The sequence below is a fragment of the Procambarus clarkii genome, chromosome 91 (assembly GCF_040958095.1).
Source record: "Procambarus clarkii isolate CNS0578487 chromosome 91, FALCON_Pclarkii_2.0, whole genome shotgun sequence".
In the NCBI taxonomy this organism is placed as follows: Eukaryota; Metazoa; Arthropoda; class Malacostraca; order Decapoda; family Cambaridae; genus Procambarus; species Procambarus clarkii.
Genome location: NC_091240.1, coordinates 6,037,467 through 6,057,541, shown reverse-complemented (window position 1 = coordinate 6,057,541; position 20,075 = coordinate 6,037,467). Strand labels below are relative to the sequence as shown.

General features: G+C 38.3%; 1 protein-coding gene across 5 annotated transcripts; it reads left to right on the top strand.

Annotated features, from left to right (window-relative positions):
- The first annotated feature begins 21 nt into the window (after window positions 1–21).
- LOC123773967 (E3 ubiquitin-protein ligase RAD18) lies at window positions 22–14,642 on the top strand. Of its 5 annotated transcripts, none has more exons than XM_045767977.2 (13): window positions 22–181; window positions 1,176–1,241; window positions 1,619–1,697; window positions 2,899–3,031; window positions 3,690–3,911; window positions 4,119–4,379; window positions 4,525–4,662; window positions 6,886–7,026; window positions 7,287–7,404; window positions 7,844–7,904; window positions 8,516–9,301; window positions 12,527–12,795; window positions 13,470–14,642. In XM_045767977.2, the coding sequence occupies exons 2-13, from the start codon at window positions 1,191–1,193 to the stop codon at window positions 13,581–13,583; spliced, it is 2,373 nt and encodes a 790-aa protein (XP_045623933.2). In that variant the 5' UTR covers window positions 22–181; window positions 1,176–1,190; the 3' UTR covers window positions 13,584–14,642. The 5 variants fall into 5 exon arrangements, with proteins under 5 accessions (XP_045623933.2, XP_045623936.2, XP_045623932.2 ...); XM_045767976.2 differs by having other exon boundaries at window positions 25–181; window positions 947–1,241; XM_069318694.1 differs by having other exon boundaries at window positions 25–220.
- Window positions 14,643–20,075: the final 5,433 nt, after the last annotated feature.

Genomic DNA, 20,075 nt, shown 5'->3' with positions numbered 1-20,075 from the left:
AGAATGGCGGGAAAACATGTAAACAGTGGCAGTGTTTGTGTTATTGTCTGGCACTCCGGCACTCACCTTCACTCGACAGCCCTCTCACTCCTCCACATCATCTGGGCCTTACACACACACTCTCCTTGACCCTCAAAACTATCCGGGCGCTTTTTAACCGACCCTCCAGAGCACTTGTGAGGTACAATGGCGTACACGGTGTTCTCCCTCGTCCCTCCTGGTCAGGACATAATTCAATTAATTATAATATAATTTTATTGAACTGATAACAGTTTAGTTTATTGAACTGATAACATGTTGTTAAGCAGGGTCTTGCTATTAAGATTCCTCAGGCCTGTCCAGAATTACCGGGTGTACTTTGGTTAGTGTCAGACTTCCTGTCAGACTTTTTGAGATATATACAAGAGTTACATTCTTGTTACAGCCACTAGTACGCGTAGCGTTTCGGGCAGGTCCTTAATCCTATGGTCCCTGGAATACGATCCCCTGCCGCGAAGAATCGTTTTTTCATCCAAGTACACATTTTACTGTTGCGTTAAACAGAGGCTACAGTTAAGGAATTGCGCCCAGTAAATCCTCCACGGCCAGGATACGAACCCATGACATAGCGCTCGCGGAACGCCAGGCGAGTGTCTTACCACTACACCACGGAGACTATGAACTGACCCATTGAAATTGAAGAAATAGAAAGCTATTAATTAATAATTTTTTGTGTATATAAGTTAATATTTTCCATTCAAAGGAGCATCGTGTAATCTCGGTAACATTATACTCCAGCAACCCATCCACTACAGAACACCACTACTTCTTGAGGTTATCTTGAGATGATTTCGGGGCTTAGCGTCCCCGCGGCCCGGTCCTCGACCAAGCCTCCTTTTTGTTACAGACCCCCCCAGGAAGCAGCCCATAGCAGCTGTCTAACTCCCAGGTACCTATTTACTGCCAGGTAACAGGGGCATCAGGGTGAAAGAAACTCTGCACATTTGTTTCCACCTCCACCGGGATCGACCCAGAACCTCAGGACTATGAATCCGAAGCGCTCTCCACTCGGCTGTTGGGCTCCATGACATGTTGACTAAATGCTACTTATAAAATGTTTCCCACTAGTTGTGACTTAAATTGTGTTAAACACTGAATCATGTATATTACTGTAATTAACTTTTTCCATTAAAAAGTGATGTGAAGCAACCATGGAGATAGAGGACTCTCTCCCGTGGCCGTCCAACATTCCGCAGTTAAAGGTGGGAAATCAAAGTGCATTTTTTGTATTAAAACTATTATTTTCTTATTGCCTTTCTATACTATTCATATTCAACTTCAGAACCCACTTATAAACCCAGAGTTTTCAGGTGTCTCCTATCTAATTATAAACCAGTTAAAACTTCAGCTGTACAGTACTTGCAAAACTTTTTATCCAATGTGTTAAACTACTGATGTGGAGCTGACAGTTTGCACATCCTTAAAATGGAAATAAATATCCTGTAGAATTCATGAATACCACAATTTTCTTTGTTTCTCATGGTTAAGTATAGGAATTACTGTACTGTATTGTTGACCAAACCACAGGCTAGAAAATAAATATCCATTGTACACTGTACTGTATTCTTTCAACTTGCAGCGTCTGGACGAGCTGCTACGTTGTGGTATCTGCTACGAATTGATGTCCACATCAATGATCACTGCTTGTTCTCATAACTGTAAGTTTTAAGTTATATTACTCTTTTTAAACTCATATAAATACATACAGTAACTACATTAAACAAAATAGGGAAGAATTGTTTGTGAGAAAATTTATAAATGAATGGAGTTGGTAATGCCACTCCTGATACAACTTAGCAATAAAGTGAACAGTGTGAGGAGGGGGAGAGAAATTTATAAAATATAATACTAATAAAATATAAAGCCCTCCCACTTCCTCTTTACTTACAGTACATGTATGTTAATTAAAAATGGAAATACTGAACAGAACACATGTAATATATATAGAAGAACTTCAAATACAAGTGATCGGCCTCTACTTATGGTGGAGACCAAAAACTGTCAGTAGTTTCAGAGTGTTTTATGACAGAGTACTGGAAAGATGGGACACCACGAGCATAGCTCTCATCCTGTAACTACACTTAGGAAATTACAATTATTTTTAATTTGCTGGATTAAAACCAACCAACAAGGTACATGCAGTACATTTATTAAAAAGACACAAGGATTGGGACATAATACAACAGGGAAAACATTTTTCAACTCACCAGAAGGACTGCTGTACTCCATCACACTGAGAAAGCTGAGGTAAGCCTCCGCCTGCTACTAGCTTCAGCTCCTGTCTCTGTGTGGTAGAGCAAGTTGCACGGATGCCACCCTTGTAAAAATATGCGTGAAATCTACTTTACACTCGGCCACAAACATTCCTTCATACACAATTTAATAAACTTGCAAACACTAGCATATGATACATAAAAATTAGCATACAGAATTTTAAATAAAACAAAACATTTATCTAAAAGTAAAAAGCAAGAAATTACTTACAGTACCAGTCATTACAACAGTTACTAAGGCCACTTTTGCATCGGCTTAGCAATAGAGTACAGTACAGTAATACCATTTTGAGGCATCTCGTAAATAAAGCAAACAGTTTGCAATAATTGTTCATTATGGAAATCAGAATCTGCCCTTTCACTTGATATTAATGTATCTGCTTTCATATGATTTTATTGTATTTTATTGCAATCTTGGTGTACCTATCTTGCCCTGTTTAACTAGGATTTAAGTATTATCTAGTTGATGGTTATCTATGTGGATGCAGTTTTTTATAAAGAGTCAATTATAAATTTATCGTTTACAATAAATAATATATTTATATGCAGTGGAGCCTTTTAAACAGCATTGAATTATATTGAACAGATTGCTCACTGTGCATTCGGCAGTATTTGTCCTATAAAACACAGTGCCCTGCCTGCTTTCAAGAGACTACCACTCAACATTTACGAAACAATAGACTGATTGACGAGATCATAGGGTTGTTTTCTACATTAAGGTAATAAAGTTGAAAATATTATCTCTCTCACGTTTACATCATTATTTTGATTAATGTTGACCAAACCACACACACTAGAAATTGAAGAGACGACGACGTTTCGGTCCGTCCTGGACCATTATCAAGTTGATTGTGATGAGACGAGGGAGACAAGGGCATTAAGTAAGGCAAGAGAGGTGAGGAGATGGAAATCTTAGAGGAAGATAAGTGCAAGGCAAAAGGTATAACTTCCTCTAAGATTTCCATCTCCTCACCTCTCTTGCCTTACTTAATGCTCATGTCTCCCTCGTCTCATCACAATCAACTTGATAATGGTCCAGGATGGATAGAAACATTGTCATCTCGTAAATTTTTAGTGTGTGATTTGGTCAACATTTTTCAGGCACATTATGACTTTTCATCTGCATTATTTTGATTAGTTTTGAGCATTTCTGTGATTATTGCTGAATCTTCCTGAAATTACCCAAGATTAATTTTATTTATTTATTTTATTTTTAATCTTTCTACTCTCAGACTGCATATCATGGCCATTTAAATACTGAAAGTTTATAACATGAATAATCCTGTCAGAATAAGGTACAGTATTGTAGAAAACTTTATTTTCTGTAACCTTCATTTTAATGAAGTACAAATCTATGCTTTAAATTGTGCTTTGCAGGGATAAAGTGGCTCGTATGAGCCAAGCATCAAAGGGTGGTGTCATCACTAGTTACTTGGAGACGAGCAAGTGTGAAGGGGAGGCTAAGGCAGACGAAGCTGTTATAAGTAGCTTTCCCTCTAGCCAGCCTTTTATCACCACTACTACAACATCTGGAGAAACAAGCAGCACGGGGAGGGAGGGAAAAATTGCCTCACCTAAGGGTTTTCTATCTACACAAAGGTTTGTTGGTAGTTCTTACTAGCACAGCCAAATGTATCTTTTTGCAAGATTAGTATGTACAAATTCAAGTTACTCTATCATTTTTACATTTTTATGAAATTCTTTGTGTTGAATGATAAATTTTTGGTGGGTAAATAAATAAAATGTTACTGTTATTTATAGTACTGTTTAATGCTTAATTTTAACTACAATATTTTTTTCAAACAGGAGTGACAGAGGTAACAATGTTCCCCACAAGATAAATTTGGGGAAGAATATGCTCTCAAGCCAAAGCAGTTCACCATTGAAAAGCAACAACAACAATTACACTACACCATCAAAAAGCAGCAGCAGCAGCAGTAGTAGTGAAGTTACACTAAAGTCTCCCCTTGGTAGTTTACAGGCATCTCGAATGTCTACCTCACAGTCACCTTCAACTCGGGGTGCTTGTCAAGTAGCTTCTGGACATTTTTCTATATTTAATCATAGGTAACTAACCTTAGGTGTCTGGTCAGAAGTGTATTCATATATTCATCCATTCACATTGCTGTTAAATAATTTGTGTAAATCTTGTTATTTTATAACAATTATTTTGGTTAACTTGTGAGTTTTAGTAATTCAAACTTTTTTTCAGCACAAGCAATGAGGGTAATGGAGAAGATGGCGGGCGTGTGCCATGCCCTGTGTGCGGTGTGGCTGTGCCCGAGAGAAATATAAACTTGCACCTTGATGCTTGTCTTCAACGCATGGAGAAAGGAGAAGATGTAGAAATGTTAGTGTTTATTTACAAGTTATTCACTTTAAAATGATTATACGGGCGGCAGACCGATTGGTGTTTGTCTTAAATGAAATTACTGTTGCACAGTGGTCAGTGCAATCGGTTCACAACCAAAAGGTTTGGTTGTGAGATTGCATCCGTACATTTTGCCTTGCTCTTGCCTTCCTCTAGGAATTTAATTTCCTCTTCCTCACCTCTCTCCACCTCTCTCTTGCCTTACTTAATGCCCATGCCTCCCTCGCACCCATCAGAATCAACTTGATATTGGTCCAGGATGGACCGAAACATCGTCGTCTCCTCATCTTCTGGTGTGGTTTGGTCTTCATATCTTCAGCCATGTTATTGTGACTCATCGTCTGCAAAACGTTTGGTGTATTTCCGGTGTAAACTGAAACATCTGGGCAAGTTTCCTTTTATCTGTTTCTGCTGTTCAGCTAGCAAAAAATAAGGCACCTGCGAGACAACTGTTGTGGGTTGCATCTTGGGGAAAGGTCAGTTGCTGGTCTAATAAGATCCTATTAAGCCTAACATGCTTCCTGTTCCCAACTACAGGAAACGATGTTTACAGTAACACTTTGAGTCACTGATGGTTATTGTCTTTTTTCACCCCTCCCCCCCCCCCCCCCCACACACACACACACACACACACACACACACACACACTCCAACTGCTGAGTTGCTTGGGTGTCAGTCCATATACTACTCACTTTTATTTTGTTGTCTTTTATGCAACAGCTGTTTCTCCTATGATTTTCTGTTGTAATGTTTTGTCTTCACTACTTTTTAATTTGTACTTACTGTACTGTAGTTATCAAGGTGAGTCCTCATTCTTTCACAACTGTAAATAGTTTGTACAGTCGGTCCTCATTCTTTCAACTTTATTTTTCTCGGCAAGCAACTAGTGACTGCTTGGCATATAATATAGCCAAAGTATCATGGTATTCTGCTGTTCCTTCGGTGGTCTTGATACCTTCAGACGGGTGAATGTGTAGAGAAGTTTTATTTGTGGTCATCCCTTTAGAGTAGTGGTCAACCCCCCGACGTATCTGTGGCCACCCCGTTATCCCTTTTGCTGCAACACTTTGTTACCCGATTTGTTCCGAAGAGTTAGAATGGATTTAAACCAAATTAATTTATATTATTATCTTTCTAGTTAGAAAAACAAACAATTCTTTTTATCCATATCATTCAAACTTATTAAAAAGGTACGGAAAATGACAAATTCTCAAAAGACATATTTTTAAGTTTCCATTTACAAAAAAAAAAAAAATTTTGAACAGCTCAGTACCAGTCTGTAAATGATTATATACCTTACCTGTCTCCTTTTTATTAAATTGATAAGAAAGTGAGATGCACATCTTTATATTTAACATTAATCTTTATAGCATTCAATCTTGATCATCTTAAACAAGAAGAAAACATTTACATGTGAATTAGATAAAAAACTACCACCATGCTTCCAGTTTGACTCCAATATACTGTACTTGGTTACAGTATATTTGTCACTTTAACATGTCACGATGTTCTACACATAACATACCTTAATTATGTTCCAAATACTTGTAGAAATTGATGGGAGTTTGAGGGAGGCATTCCATGAGTTTCTAGAGCTTCCATTATGGTGACATTTGGTTCTGTTGCCATAATTTGGTGCCACATATTTTGTTCAAGTGCCAGTTTTGAAGGTCAGAGGACCTAGTCAAACATTACAGGATGTGGAAACATTCGTAGCCACACGGAAAAAGAAGATAGCTTCTGGCACTGGATAACCGATTTTCAATAAGCAACCAGAGTTGCTTTTGTGGAGCTCAACGGTATAAGAAGGTGAATTATCAATGGTCACACCTTCATGAAAAGAGAGACTGCTCTGGCCTCCCCTCTGAGGAAAGGGATCTTGAACTCAGACTTCAGTAGTATATAGACATGTACAAATAATTGTAGCAATTTATTACAGGATACCAATTTATATCTTGATTTTTGTTTATAAATTTAAATATGAACTCAAAATATAAATTGGGTAATTCGGCCCTATGGGAAAAATACCAGATTACTTAACCTTTTACAATGGGGTTGAACTTTATTAATGTAAATGCAGTATTATATGCTCTAAATTTGGATAACATCCTTGATATTATTTTTAGTTTTGTGGATTTAATACCGAATACAATATTTATCAATATAAATACATAACTTGCCCTGTGGTATTATCTTCATCAGAATTATGGAGACTTCTAAACGGAAACTCTTGCCGAAGTTGGTATACTCTTTGTTGTCAGAGAAGCAAATGCGACAGAAGCTTAAAGAAATTGGCTTATCATTTCAGGGTGATAAAACAGCATTGGTCAATAGGCACCGCAGGCAAGTACTGGCAACAAACATAATGGCTCCAATATAATTGTCTTGTCATGTAAATATAATGTGACATTTTTGTTGCAGTAGGAATATGCCAAATAATACATAAATATCAAATTTTATAGAGTCCTGACTCCAGTTCATAAAAGACATACAGTATTTAAGGGATATCTCCAATAAGAATACAGTACTACCTTAGTTTTAATAAAATTTGATGTATCCTACCTAGTTACTCTTTATTTTTTAAAGAAATGTTATGTTTTCAGATATGTAACTCTATATAATGCTGAATGTGACGTAGCAGAACCACGTCCTATACCTGAGCTGCTGCGACAAGTGGAGCGCGAGGAGCGGGAGAAGGCACGAGTGGCCAGTTCTCAGAGTGTGAGTTCATTTGTATAAAAAAAAAAGTTAAATTAACAGTGCTGTATATTTTTTGCAACTTTATTAAAATTCAAAATAAAACATATACAGAAAACCAAGATTAAATAATCCAAAGTTTATAATTTATTATATAAATTTTGATACGGTAATAAGATACATTATACTGAAAGCGCTGAAATTTACAAATACTGTATTGTAATAGTTTTCTATTTGTTTATTTATCAATGCCATAAACATTTATATCTACAGGTCAAGTACAAAGATATCGGGTTTCCTCTGTTAGTAGGTTAGGCTAATCTGGCTTCAGTTCACAAGTGGAGTATCTGAATTGGTCCTTACCAGGAAGGGGGGCTAGAGAGTAGTGAGCTTGCATTGAGTTGATAGAAAGTTATTAAGTGCTGTACATTTCATCCGTATACTGATCACTATTCAATTGCAGATTTTCACATATGACAGAAAAACTGCTCCAGAGATTATTGAAAAGGAACAAAAAAATTACAGTAAGTATATTATTATTTCTTTTTATTTAAAGTTTCTTACTCTTTGCCTTTCTAGAAGTGATATACTGTAATTGAAGTATTAAAATGAATGACATGGCACTATAAAGGGGATATTAGTAAGGTGTTAAATATATCAATACAAAATAGAACATGAAACAATGGTTAAAAATTGGATAAGTTTAGATTCCAGAAAGACTTTGGTAAATATTAGACTTTTGATAATAAGGTGGTTGATTTATGGAGCACAATACATTACTGGGTAACATAATAGACATATGAGTTTGGGTAAATATGAGCTGCCTCATATGAGTCTATAGGCCTTCTGCTGTTTGCCTTTAGTCTTATGTTCACTGATAATGGGGAAGTACCTGAATGACGAAGAGACTCGTTTTCATTTTGTATGCGTGGCTTAAGTTCTTTACCTTTTAGTGTATTTTATTTCTCAACCTCACAGGTATATGAGGAGTAACACAGTTAGCCTGCACAATACCGCATGCTTAGAGTACAATACAATACATGGGAATGATTTATGCTTAGGTGTTGTAACTTCACATTTCTCAGAATGCTATATACTGTAATCAACTCATATATTTTTTAACTTACATTTTCAGTGAAGAAAAATAAAGATCATTTTGCACAGCTTATTGATGATGTTCGGAGAAGGAAAGAAGAGCAACGTAGGGAAGATTTAAAAGTGCGTGCAGCAGAGAAGCAGAAGGACACGTGTGAACAAATGCTGGGTGGTAATTGGACAGATAGCAATTTAACTAATCCGAGCACCTCCTCAGGTGATACACTGTTGGGTAAATATACTCAGAGTGACAGTAGAGTTATGAAAAGTAGTGAAATACTGAAATTAAATGAAAGTAAAGATGAAAACATTAGTGTTCTTTCCAAGAAAAAAAAACATTTAGTTTGTAATAATTCAGTAAACCCAGGAAAAAATAGTGATAAACAAGGTAAGAAAGAAATATTTTACCCAGTTGATCCAGAAACAGCAAACAGTGTTGACACGTGTGCAGTGCAAAAGAAGAGTAAGGCGAAGTGTGAAGTTCATCTTGTAGATGAGCATAGTTTCAAGCCTCGACAAGAAAATTGTTTCGGCAACCATACAGACGATGCAGCTTTACTTGATAGTGATGACCCGTTGCCAAACAACATTTTACCCAGTGAGAAGCGGGTAGAGTCTAGCCCAGACTTTTTTCTGGCTAGTCCATCAAGTTCAGAGGGTAGCGGCGAGAGTGTGAGCTTGCTGCAGGACTCTGAACTTGTGCTGCAGGACTCTGAATCTCTGCTGCAGGACTCTGAACCTCTGCTGCAGGACACTGAACCTTTGCTGCAGGACACTGAACCTTTGCTGCAGGACTCTGAACCTCTACACCTTGCTGTTCCACCAGGTCAGCATCTATAGGCTTATCCAAATAAACTTATACAGTGCAGTATTTATTAGATATTCTTGTTTTATATTTCAGTCGAGTTCCTAAATTAATTGGTACAGTATATTTGTTTTATATTTTTGTAATTACAGTATATAGTAGCAAATAATATTTGAATTAAGTAAATAATTTGCTTTTGTTTCGTATACAGGATTTATATTAAATTTAAATGATTTTAATTACCAAGATCTGCACGATATTGATTTGTTCTCGTTACTGCGAAATCATTTTATTGATGATGTACACACACTGTAGCATTATGATGCTACTGAAGCACTTGGAAATTATAGTGTAAGATATTGGCATACAGGTTTTGGAATGTGTCAATGTAAATTTAAATTCATTAAATGTTGGTAAAATTAAAAACCTACTGTATTAAGACATTTTAAGTGAACTGGCAAATTTTAACCTTGATGTCAGTCAACTTGTGGTCATCTTGAGTTCACAAAGAACTTAAATGGTTGTAATATTTTTACCAATAAAATTATCCTCAAAATATTTAGCAAAGTATTATGGCACTAGGAAATTATAAAGAGAGATATAGTATTGGAAAACGGTTCAATTTTGGTATTATCTCTTCCAAATGAGAAGTAAAATGTCCCCAATCTGTCAATTCAAGGAAAATGTTGGAATATGCAGTCGAATCTCTTGGGATGGAAACAGGTTCACAGCAAATCTGGATACAATGGAAGGATACAATCCTTCAATTGTATCCATTGTCTATTTTTTTATGCTTGCTACATAAGAGTTTTTGTACTAATTATTATTTGTGCAGATACAGTACTGTAGAAAACTGCACACACATGTCAAGGAACACCAGTTTGTCAACTTGGCAACAATGCTGTAGGAAGAAATCCAAACTACATTACCTGGCAAGAGCAACTATGCTATGGCCTGATATCTGTATCAATGAATTACCTATGTCTGCTAACACTGAAAACACAAGAACAGCCCAAGGCTGATAGTCCAATCAAGGGAAATGGTATCTGGCTGTCTCTAGTACTGTACTCTAGCAATACCCAGTCCCAGTAACACTTTCTGCCAACCTATAATACACTAGTATAAACAGTGAACTAGCCTCAATCAGAGGTTCTCCCAGCTGGATATAATGTCTGTATAATTTGTAGCAAGTGCAGGTTTAGAGATTAATACTCGGTAAACGTGATGCGAAATAGAAGGGGGGGAGGGGGGACTTATTAAGGTTCCTAAGGTTCTGGGTTTGATCCCCAGCAGAGGCAGAAACAAATGGGCACAGTTTCTTTCACCCTGATGCTCCTGTTCACCTAGCAGTAAATAGGTACCTGGGAGTTAGAAAGCTGCTACAAGCTGCTTCCTGGGAATGTGTAACAAAAAAGGAGGCCTGGTTGAGGACTTGGCTGCAGGAACGCTAAGCCTCGTAATAATTTTAGGATAACTTCAAGATAACGTACAATAGAAATATGTGCCCACCACGAGTGTTGTGACCCATTCACTGTAAGCACTAAATCAGTACACCAGTCATTGATAGTACATAGTTTGTGCACTGGAGAGTTATGGATCTTACGAGAGAAGAGCTCGAAGAACTCTCTCTTAAATTTTTGATCAATTAACTTTAACTTGGGTGCAACGTGAGCAGTCGAATGAGATGGAAGATCAGACACTTGCTGTCTGCAACCCCTCACAAGTCCAAGAGTGGAATTAGCCTACATCCTACAAAAATAATACAGTAAGCAAGAGGAATGTGCTTTGATGATATGATGTCTGTACAGAACAGAGAATTCGTGTTTCTCCATATCTCTAAGCCCTAAAGGCAAATTTCAGGAATTTATAAGAATGCAATATAATCAGAATATGAATTTCTTGTGTAACCTTTTTCTATGACTGTAAGAGACCAGAGTGGAAAACTCCATGGAAATGTCTTGGACTTAATGTGGTAATGCTACTAAGGCTGGTTGGTGACACTAGCATTACTAGGAGCATATGTGCAGTACTAGGGTCTCTTGAGGCTAGGAAAGAACATACAGTACAGTACTTGTAACCCGAGTTAGGCAACCAATGAAAGTGCAGCTCCTTTGGGCACGCCGGTTCTCGCCGGGCGCCGGTGAGAAACAATGGGCAGAGTTTCTTTCACCCTGTGCCCCTATTACCTAGCAGTAAAATAGGTACCTGGGTGTTAGTCAGCTGTCACGGGCTGCTTCCTGGGGGTGGAGGCCTTATCGAGGACTGGGCTGCGGGGACACTAAAAAGCCCTGAAATCATCTCAAGATAACCTCAAGAAGATGCATGCAGATAGTAAGGGATGCATCAAGACCTAGAAAGGATCTCCAGTGGTGTCCAAAGTACTACAGATCTTATAAGACCCTACCATTCCTGACTGGAAGGGCACAAAGGCCATATTCCAGTTGTTGAAGTCAACACAAACTGAGTTATATGAGTGCGGAAGTGTGCTGGTGTCTGATCAGACGCCGCTGGCAACTAACTGTAAATGATTATCCAGGCAGAGTTCTGAATTACCCTCTGGACAGGGTATGTACAGGGATATTCAATACCAAAATCTTGTATGCAAAAACAACTGACTTACCTCGATGCCTTTGGTCAACAAGGTCAATACTTAGGTTCTAATCGGTCCCAGTCAGTTGCTGGTAATTGGCAGAACCTGTCTTGTAGCAGTGCTGCTACCTGACTATGGTTAGGGACACTAGGTGGTGTGTTCTGATTTCTGGTTTGGTTAGTATGAGCTGGTACTGGCAGTCATGTATGTGACATCATTGGGGGAGGGGGCATGATTACTGTGGGCTTGAAAACACACTAATGAATATCTATTATCCTGGCCATTCAGTCATCTGTGGCTCCCTAACACCTCTACATGGCCCAACAATGGCCATGATGTATGTAGTACTTGGAGCATCAGCATCAATAAGCATCCAGGCAGACCTGTGATGTTTTCACTTGACTATTAGTGACTTACTCTATTGGTACACTCAGCACTTACATGTCTTAATATTGAAATACATAGTAAAGGAAAGCAATGGCTTGCATTCTAGGTAAACTACATGTTTTGCATAATTTGTATTATGGAAAACTTTATTATTAGCCATAAGAATAATGTGGGTGGTGAATGGGTTATGGGAGAAAGTGAAGTAGGTCACAGAGTTGTCATAAAACTTGCCAAATTCATTTACAATTATGGTATACATATTCTTTCAGTTAGACTGAATGAAAAGGAGTATGATGAAGAACTGATACCAGCCCATCAACCTGAAACATCACATGTCAGTGATGTAGAAGATAGAGAAGCTGAGTTCCAGGTACTACCACTGAGTCCAGAGGTTGGGAGGCGGTCTACTCGAGCCAGGATGACTGCTCCTCACCCTGACCATACTATCCACGATGATGACAACTTTGACACACAGCCACTAATCAGCAGTTCTCAAGGGGACCCTGAATACATTCCCTCCAAATTATCACAAGCATTGGTATGATTCTATTGTTTACATGTAATCCAGTATCATGCATATATTATTTTTTATAATGGGGAACTTCACTGCTGTATTTATTTATGTTTCTATTATGACTTTTCTGTGGGGTGCCCCTTTGGCTCCCTGGAGCTATCGGGCTAATATGCGATATATTAGTCTAGGGCATTATACTCAGTGGAGTTCAGCCTACTGGGTACCATGAGCCAGAACCTGGCCCCCCCTCAGAGAGGCAAAGGAGCAATGGCCTCTGGAAACCCCCTGTGGTTGGGGGGTATTCCTTGTCTGCCATCGACCGGGGTTAGGCACCAAGAAAGATAGGCATAACAAAACAAACCCCGCTTGATAAGAAAATTGCAAAAAATAAAATTATGTTGTAAAAATTGCTGTGCAGGTATTTTAGATTTAGCTGTTGATATTAGCTTCTGTGATTTCTTTACCATTATAAATACAGTATTGATAATAGGATAGTGCGTGTATATTCTAACCTAGCTGTGTGTGAACAAGCATGCTGGTGGTGGTGTGTGTCTAACTAACCAGGAATTGGCACCTTCATTGTTAGAAAATGCTGAAAAAAAAGGTATTGCTTATTAATGTTTTTCACCAAAACAGATCACATGATTTATACATGTTCTTCAGTTCATATTATAAAAATCAATTGTATTTTCGTTCAGGACTCGGAGGAACTTGATTTTGAAATTCCACAGCAGACTCGGCGCTCAAATCGTAAACGGAAGACTAAGCAAGAGGTGATGTCGTCACAGAAGGGAAGAAAGAAGAAAAAGTAGTGACCGAGGAAATGTTGGCGATAAACGTAAAAAAGATACAGTAATGTCTGATTATTATAACTAAGTTAACCTATCCAGAGCACCATTTAGTTGTGATATATAGAGTATATTCTTGCTAAAAAAAATAGATGTACAGTTATTTGGTGTTTCAATATATATTCTTGCTAATAAAAATGATGTACAGTACAGTTATTTGACGTTTTAAACATAATTGTAATATAACTATGCTTTTCAGACTTAGGACTAGAATTTAGTTTTCTCGAGATGATATAACCCAACCAGATGATGGTATCTAAAAATAATTATGCAGTAAAAGTGATTATAACCATAACATATTGTTTAAACTTTGGTATCGATTACTATATTTATGAATCCGATACCTTTGATATTATCACCTTGAATCCTTTTGTTCTCGTATTGACATCCGGACTGACATTTTGAACCTTTTGAATATCCAGCGACACAAATGCTGCTACATAGTCTTTCCAACTGGGCACTTTCTTCTGATAATTACGTACTGTATTAATTTAGCACCCTGTGTCCATGTTAAATCATCATTATCCTATAATACGTGATTTTGTAATTTCTCTTTTTTTTTTTTTCTTTCTTCGCTTATATGGATTTTCAGATATACTGTACTGACTCTTAAGAACCAATGTACCAATTATCCAGATAATCGGGTACAGTAGTACTGTACTAAGAAGTCACAATCATAATTCAGAGTTTTAATGAACTTCTTTATATTATTTATAGCTTTTAAAGCTCTGCAATATGATGATAACTTAAAACTTGTCAGATTATTCAGATCCTAGTACCTTTCTTAAAAAGAAACTCGCTTTCATGTTTGCGTACTGTATATGGTGATGTATAATACATTCGATGTACAGTATAGTATGTGTTTTGTAGCAATTTATTTCAAATAAATGTGTGTGTACTGTTTGATTTATATGTGCCAGATTGTGGGACTTTCGATATAAGGTACTATTGTATTATATAGTGGTCTAATCATCTTGATACATAAGAACCAGACCCTGTCCATTAAATCTGAAGATCTTTAAAGTTTTGGAATTTTAACTTACCAAGAAGCATCTTTACATTAGTACAAATGATAGACCATTTACTTTGCATATTATAAAGTATGTACTTTGATAACAAAATAACATAGAAAGATATAAATTTCTAATAGCAAAAATTACAGCTGCATTATTTGTACATTTATTGCCCTCTCATATTGGTAGTACAGCACTTAGGAGGCTACGGTATATGTGAACATGTGAACTGTATAATCAGGGTAAGAGCGACCATAATTACAATACTGTAGCTCTGTATGCATCTTGTATTATTTTGTTAAATTGATCTGAAAGAGTGGGAATTTACTGTGTGTTGATGGTGTGGTATAGTTTATTTTTAACAAAATTCTTTTATGTATACAGTAATTTGAATGGTAGGGAAAGGAGGATGTGTGTAGTTACAGGATGAGAGCTATACTTGTGGTGTCCTGTCTTCCCGGTATTCATCATAATGCTTTGAAACTACTGAGAGTTTTGGCCTTCACCACCTTCTCACTTAACTTGTTCAAACTGTCTACCGGTATGTGTATGTGTACTCACCTAGTTGTGCTTGTGGGGGTTGAGCTTCGGCTTTTTGGTCCCGCCTCTCAATCTACTGGTGTACAGATTCCTGAACCTACTGGGCTCCATCATATCTACATTTGAAACTGTGTATGGAGTCTGCCTTCACTACATCACTTCCTAATGCATTCCATTGATTAACTACTCTGACACTAAAAAAATTCTTTCTAATGTCTCTATGGCTCATTTGGACACTCAATTTCCTCCTGTATTCCCTAGTGCATGTGCCCTTTGTTAAATTAAACTGTCTTTGTCTACCCCTATCCATTCCTTTGAGAATGTTGAATGTAGTGATCATGTCCCCCTAACTCTTCTGTCTTCTAGTAACGTGAGGTTAAATGCCCCTAGTCTGTCCTCATAGTTCATGCTCCTCAGTTCCGCACTAGTCTGGTGGCAAACCTCTGAACCTTCTCACACAAACTCTGTATTCACCTAGTTGTATTCATCTGTGTGTGTGTGTATGGGTGTAAATAAGTAAATAATGTATGTGGTACGGTCATGTCTCGGCAAAAAATCCCAGGTTTAATTCCTGTGGCAGGACAAAGCACTTGGGGCAATGTGATTTCATGTGATGGCTGTTCACCTAGCAGCAAACAGGTACCCAGGTGTTGGAGATGTTGTAGGTTGTATCCTGGAAAGGTCAGTAGATTGCCTAAGAGGACTTTGATAAGCATAATCATAACGTTGACCAGTCCACACACTAGAAGGAGAAGGGACGACGACGTTTCGGTCTGTCCTGGACCATTCTCAAGTCAATTGGTCTGGTCAACATACTTTAGCCACGTTATTGTGACTCATCGCCTGCATAATCATAACATTCTTCATGTCCCCAACAGTGGGAAACCATATGTATCACAAATATACTGTACAGTATATTTTTGCAGATATTATTATTATTTTTGTCAAAGTACTCAAAACTGCAAGCTTGTTATTAACATCTTAGCATTTTGATGACACATTTTAGCATCATAAGAAGGAAGTTAACTGCAAGAAGACCTATTGGCCCATACGAGGCAGCTCCCAATCTCATAAAAACATAAGAAATTGAAAAGTAAACATTCCACTCAAATGCATCACCTGATCTCAGAATTTCCGATAATCATTTCCTGAATGATTCTACTCGCAATTTCATGAAGACACAGGACATACAGTGTGGGCGGAGCTTATTAGGAGCTCAAGCAGTAATCACTTTGGCCAACTACCCTATTGCTCAAGATGGTACTGTAATTGCTTTTTCTGTCCATATTTTCTTTACTGCTTTGCAAATTATCTAATAAAAAGTATGGAAGTTATGTTTATTTCATTTTTACAACAATATATAGTAGACAACATTGTGGGGTGCACATTTCCATATTTTTTTTTTTAGCTGTAAAATATACAGTACAATATATAGAAATGTAGGTTCACAAACATTTGTAGATTCAACGCGTTCACCCCTAATACATCAGTACAGTTTTTTCTTGCATCTATATTCTACAAGAATTATTTGCAAATATTTTGACACGTTTATAGCTATAACCTAAAAAATCACTTCAAAAGTGTAAAAAAAAAAATGAAATAGTGTTTTAAGAGTGGGGGCCTCATGGTACATGGTGAGAGACCAGAATGCTAAAGTGTTTAATAGCAAGTTGCATATAATATGACAACTTTTAAAGCATTCAAGTTGTTTATAGAACAACTTGACTGAAAACAAATCTCACTTGAACACCTGAACACCGTAAATACTTGATATAGAGCATCTGTTTTGTTGATAGTCTTTATTATTTAGGGGGAAAAAGAAGGACCCTCGCCAGCCAATGGTTTCCTTTTCCTGCTGCAGCCAAGATGTAACTATAGGAAGTGGATGGGTAATAGTAACTTCATCTGGCTCTGAGAGACATCAAACTACATCTGCAGTCACATGATACAACAGGCCACATCTATAGTCACATGATACAGCAGGCCACATCTACAATCACATGATACAGCAGGCCACATCTACAGTCACATGATACAGCAGGCCACATCTACAGTCACATGATACAGCAGGCCACATCTACAATCACATGATACAGCAGGCCACATCTACAGTCACATGATACAGCAGGCCACATCTACAGTCACATGATACAGCAGGCCACATCTACAATCACATGATACAGCAGGCCACATCTACAATCACATGATACAGCAGGCCACATCTACAGTCACATGATACAGCAGGCCACATCTACAGTCATATGATACAGCAGGCCACATCTACAGTCACATGATACAGCAGGCCACATCTACAGTCACATGATACAGCAGGCCACATCTACAATCACATGATACAGGAGGCAACATCTGCAGTTACATGATACAGCAGGCCACATCTGCAGTCACATGATACAGCAGGCCACATCTACAGTCACATGATACAGCAGGTCATATATACAATCACATGATACAGCAGGCCACATCTACAGTCACATGATACAGCAGGCCACATCTGCAGTCACATGATACAGCAGGCCATATATAGAATCACATGATACAGCAGGCCACATATACAGTCACATGATATAGCAGGCCCACATATGCAGTCACATGATACAGCAGGCCACATCTGCAGTCACATGATATAGCAGGCCCACATCTGCAGTCACATGATACAGCAGGCCACATCTGCAGTCACACATAATATCTAAGGATTTTTTTTCTGTCATGGTTGTCATAGCTTTCTATCATAGGTTGGCAGATTTGGTTAACATACTACTGTATATACTATTTCTGAGCGAGGTTCCTTGGTAGCTAGCTCCCTTGAGCCAAGATCTGACCCTACCTTGGACTGTGACCTTTGGGATTGAAATGGTGGCATTAAATTTCAGTAATTTATTAGTATCTTATTCCATGCCGGTATTTACTAATCATGTCATGTCGGTGAAATGAGAGTACAGTATTCTAAAACACTGGTTGTTAATATAATATATATAGAATATTTTTTATTTATGAAAAATTGGGCAGAGGAGCAGGGCTCAAATTAATGTTCTATGATGTGGGCAGATGGAGAAGAGGATTAAAATAGGAGGCTCATAAAGAAGATATATAATAATCGAGTGCAAAGGGGGTTAAAGAGTCTTAGTACAAAAGGCTTGTGTGTGATTGCATTACAACCTTCTTCATGGATATGGAAAGTTTATGACTGCCTAGTGGATAGGTCTGATGGTGGCATAATAAGTGTAAAAATGGCCAGATCATAACTTCTATAACATGTTGAAAAACCATTATTAATGTAAGAATTTGTTAAATTCTGTATAAGTTTTGATATTTAGATTGAGCTGCTTAGTAGCCTTTTTCATGGATGCTGCTTAAGGGACATATGAGGTATTATCTGTCAAGATATAAATAAATATATTTTTGTTGAAGTTTCAAGCCATGACTTTCTTAAATTGTTTTGTATTGGACAATTCTCAATAAATACTGCAGTATCTGTTATAATTATGTTAATGTGCATCTATGCAATAAATGAATATCAAAAAGCACCAGTGCTGTTTCATTTTAGCCAAATGACAAGGATATTGTAAATATTATAGACTGCGGTAGAACTTTTATGAGTTTTATTCTTATAACAGCCAATTGCTGGGCACCTTGTATGACAGCCAGGTGATGGGCACCTTGTATGACAGCCAGGTGATGGGCACCTTGTATGACAGCCAGGTGATGGGCACCTTGTATGACAGCCAGGTGATGGGCACCTTGTATGACAGCCAGGTGATGGGCACCTTGTATGACAGCCAGGTGATGGGCACCTTGTATGACAGCCAGGTGATGGGCACCTTGTATGACAGCCAGGTGATGGGCACCTTGTATGACAGCCAGGTGATGGGCACCTTGTATGACAGCCAGGTGATGGGCACCTTGTATGACAGCCAGGTGATGGGCACCTTGTATGACAGCCAGGTGATGGGCACCTTGTATGACAGCCAGGTGATGGGCACCTTGTATGACAGCCAGGTGATGGGCACCTTGTATGACAGCCAGGTGATGGGCACCTTGTATGACAGCCAGGTGATGGGCACCTTGTATGACAGCCAGGTGATGGGCACCTTGTATGACAGCCAGGTGATGGGCACCTTGTATGACAGCCAGGTGATGGGCACCTTGTATGACAGCCAGGTGATGGGCACCTAACATGAGACAGCAATTAAGATGGTGAGTAAAGGGACAGAATTCCTTTTAAAAAATGAACAGTGAGATAAAAAGTGACTCGTAACAATAAAAGAAGAGTCGAGAGAATAAACCGTAAGAAATGTGAAAATGATTTAAGAAGAGGGATTAAGAGAAATAAGAAGTGACGCTGACCAAGTTGTGTCGTCAGCTGAACGTGAAACAGCTGCCCTCGCAGATGATCAAAAAAAGTTTTAACGCTACAAAACTATGTAAGTTTTGATGTGCCCCCCCCCCTCCCCGGGGTGACAGGAACACAAGCCGGATGACTGTAACATTAAGCTGGATGACGAACATAAGACCGGATGACTGGCTGGAACACTTGCTCCCGTCAACACTACTGTAACGATAATTAGTGCTGTAATTAGATTTCCGTTACAAACTCGTTTTGGCATCATGTTGAAAAGTAAACATAAGTGTCAATGGGGAGTCTGACCCTCATTTATAGGTGCTAACCGATGAGAGCGTTGCCGGCCGACTATGGTGAGGTGCACGCAGCGTCTCTGCTTCCAACGTTCTAGATACCTTTGAGGGTTTTCAGAACCCACTGTTACATGGCACGCATTTGAATCGCGACGATCTCCTGGTCTTGGTGGGAGATCCAGAGGGAGTTTTCCTGGACAGTAAACATCACAGTAAGGCGAACAGATTGGAGGTGAAACGCCGCCAGCGT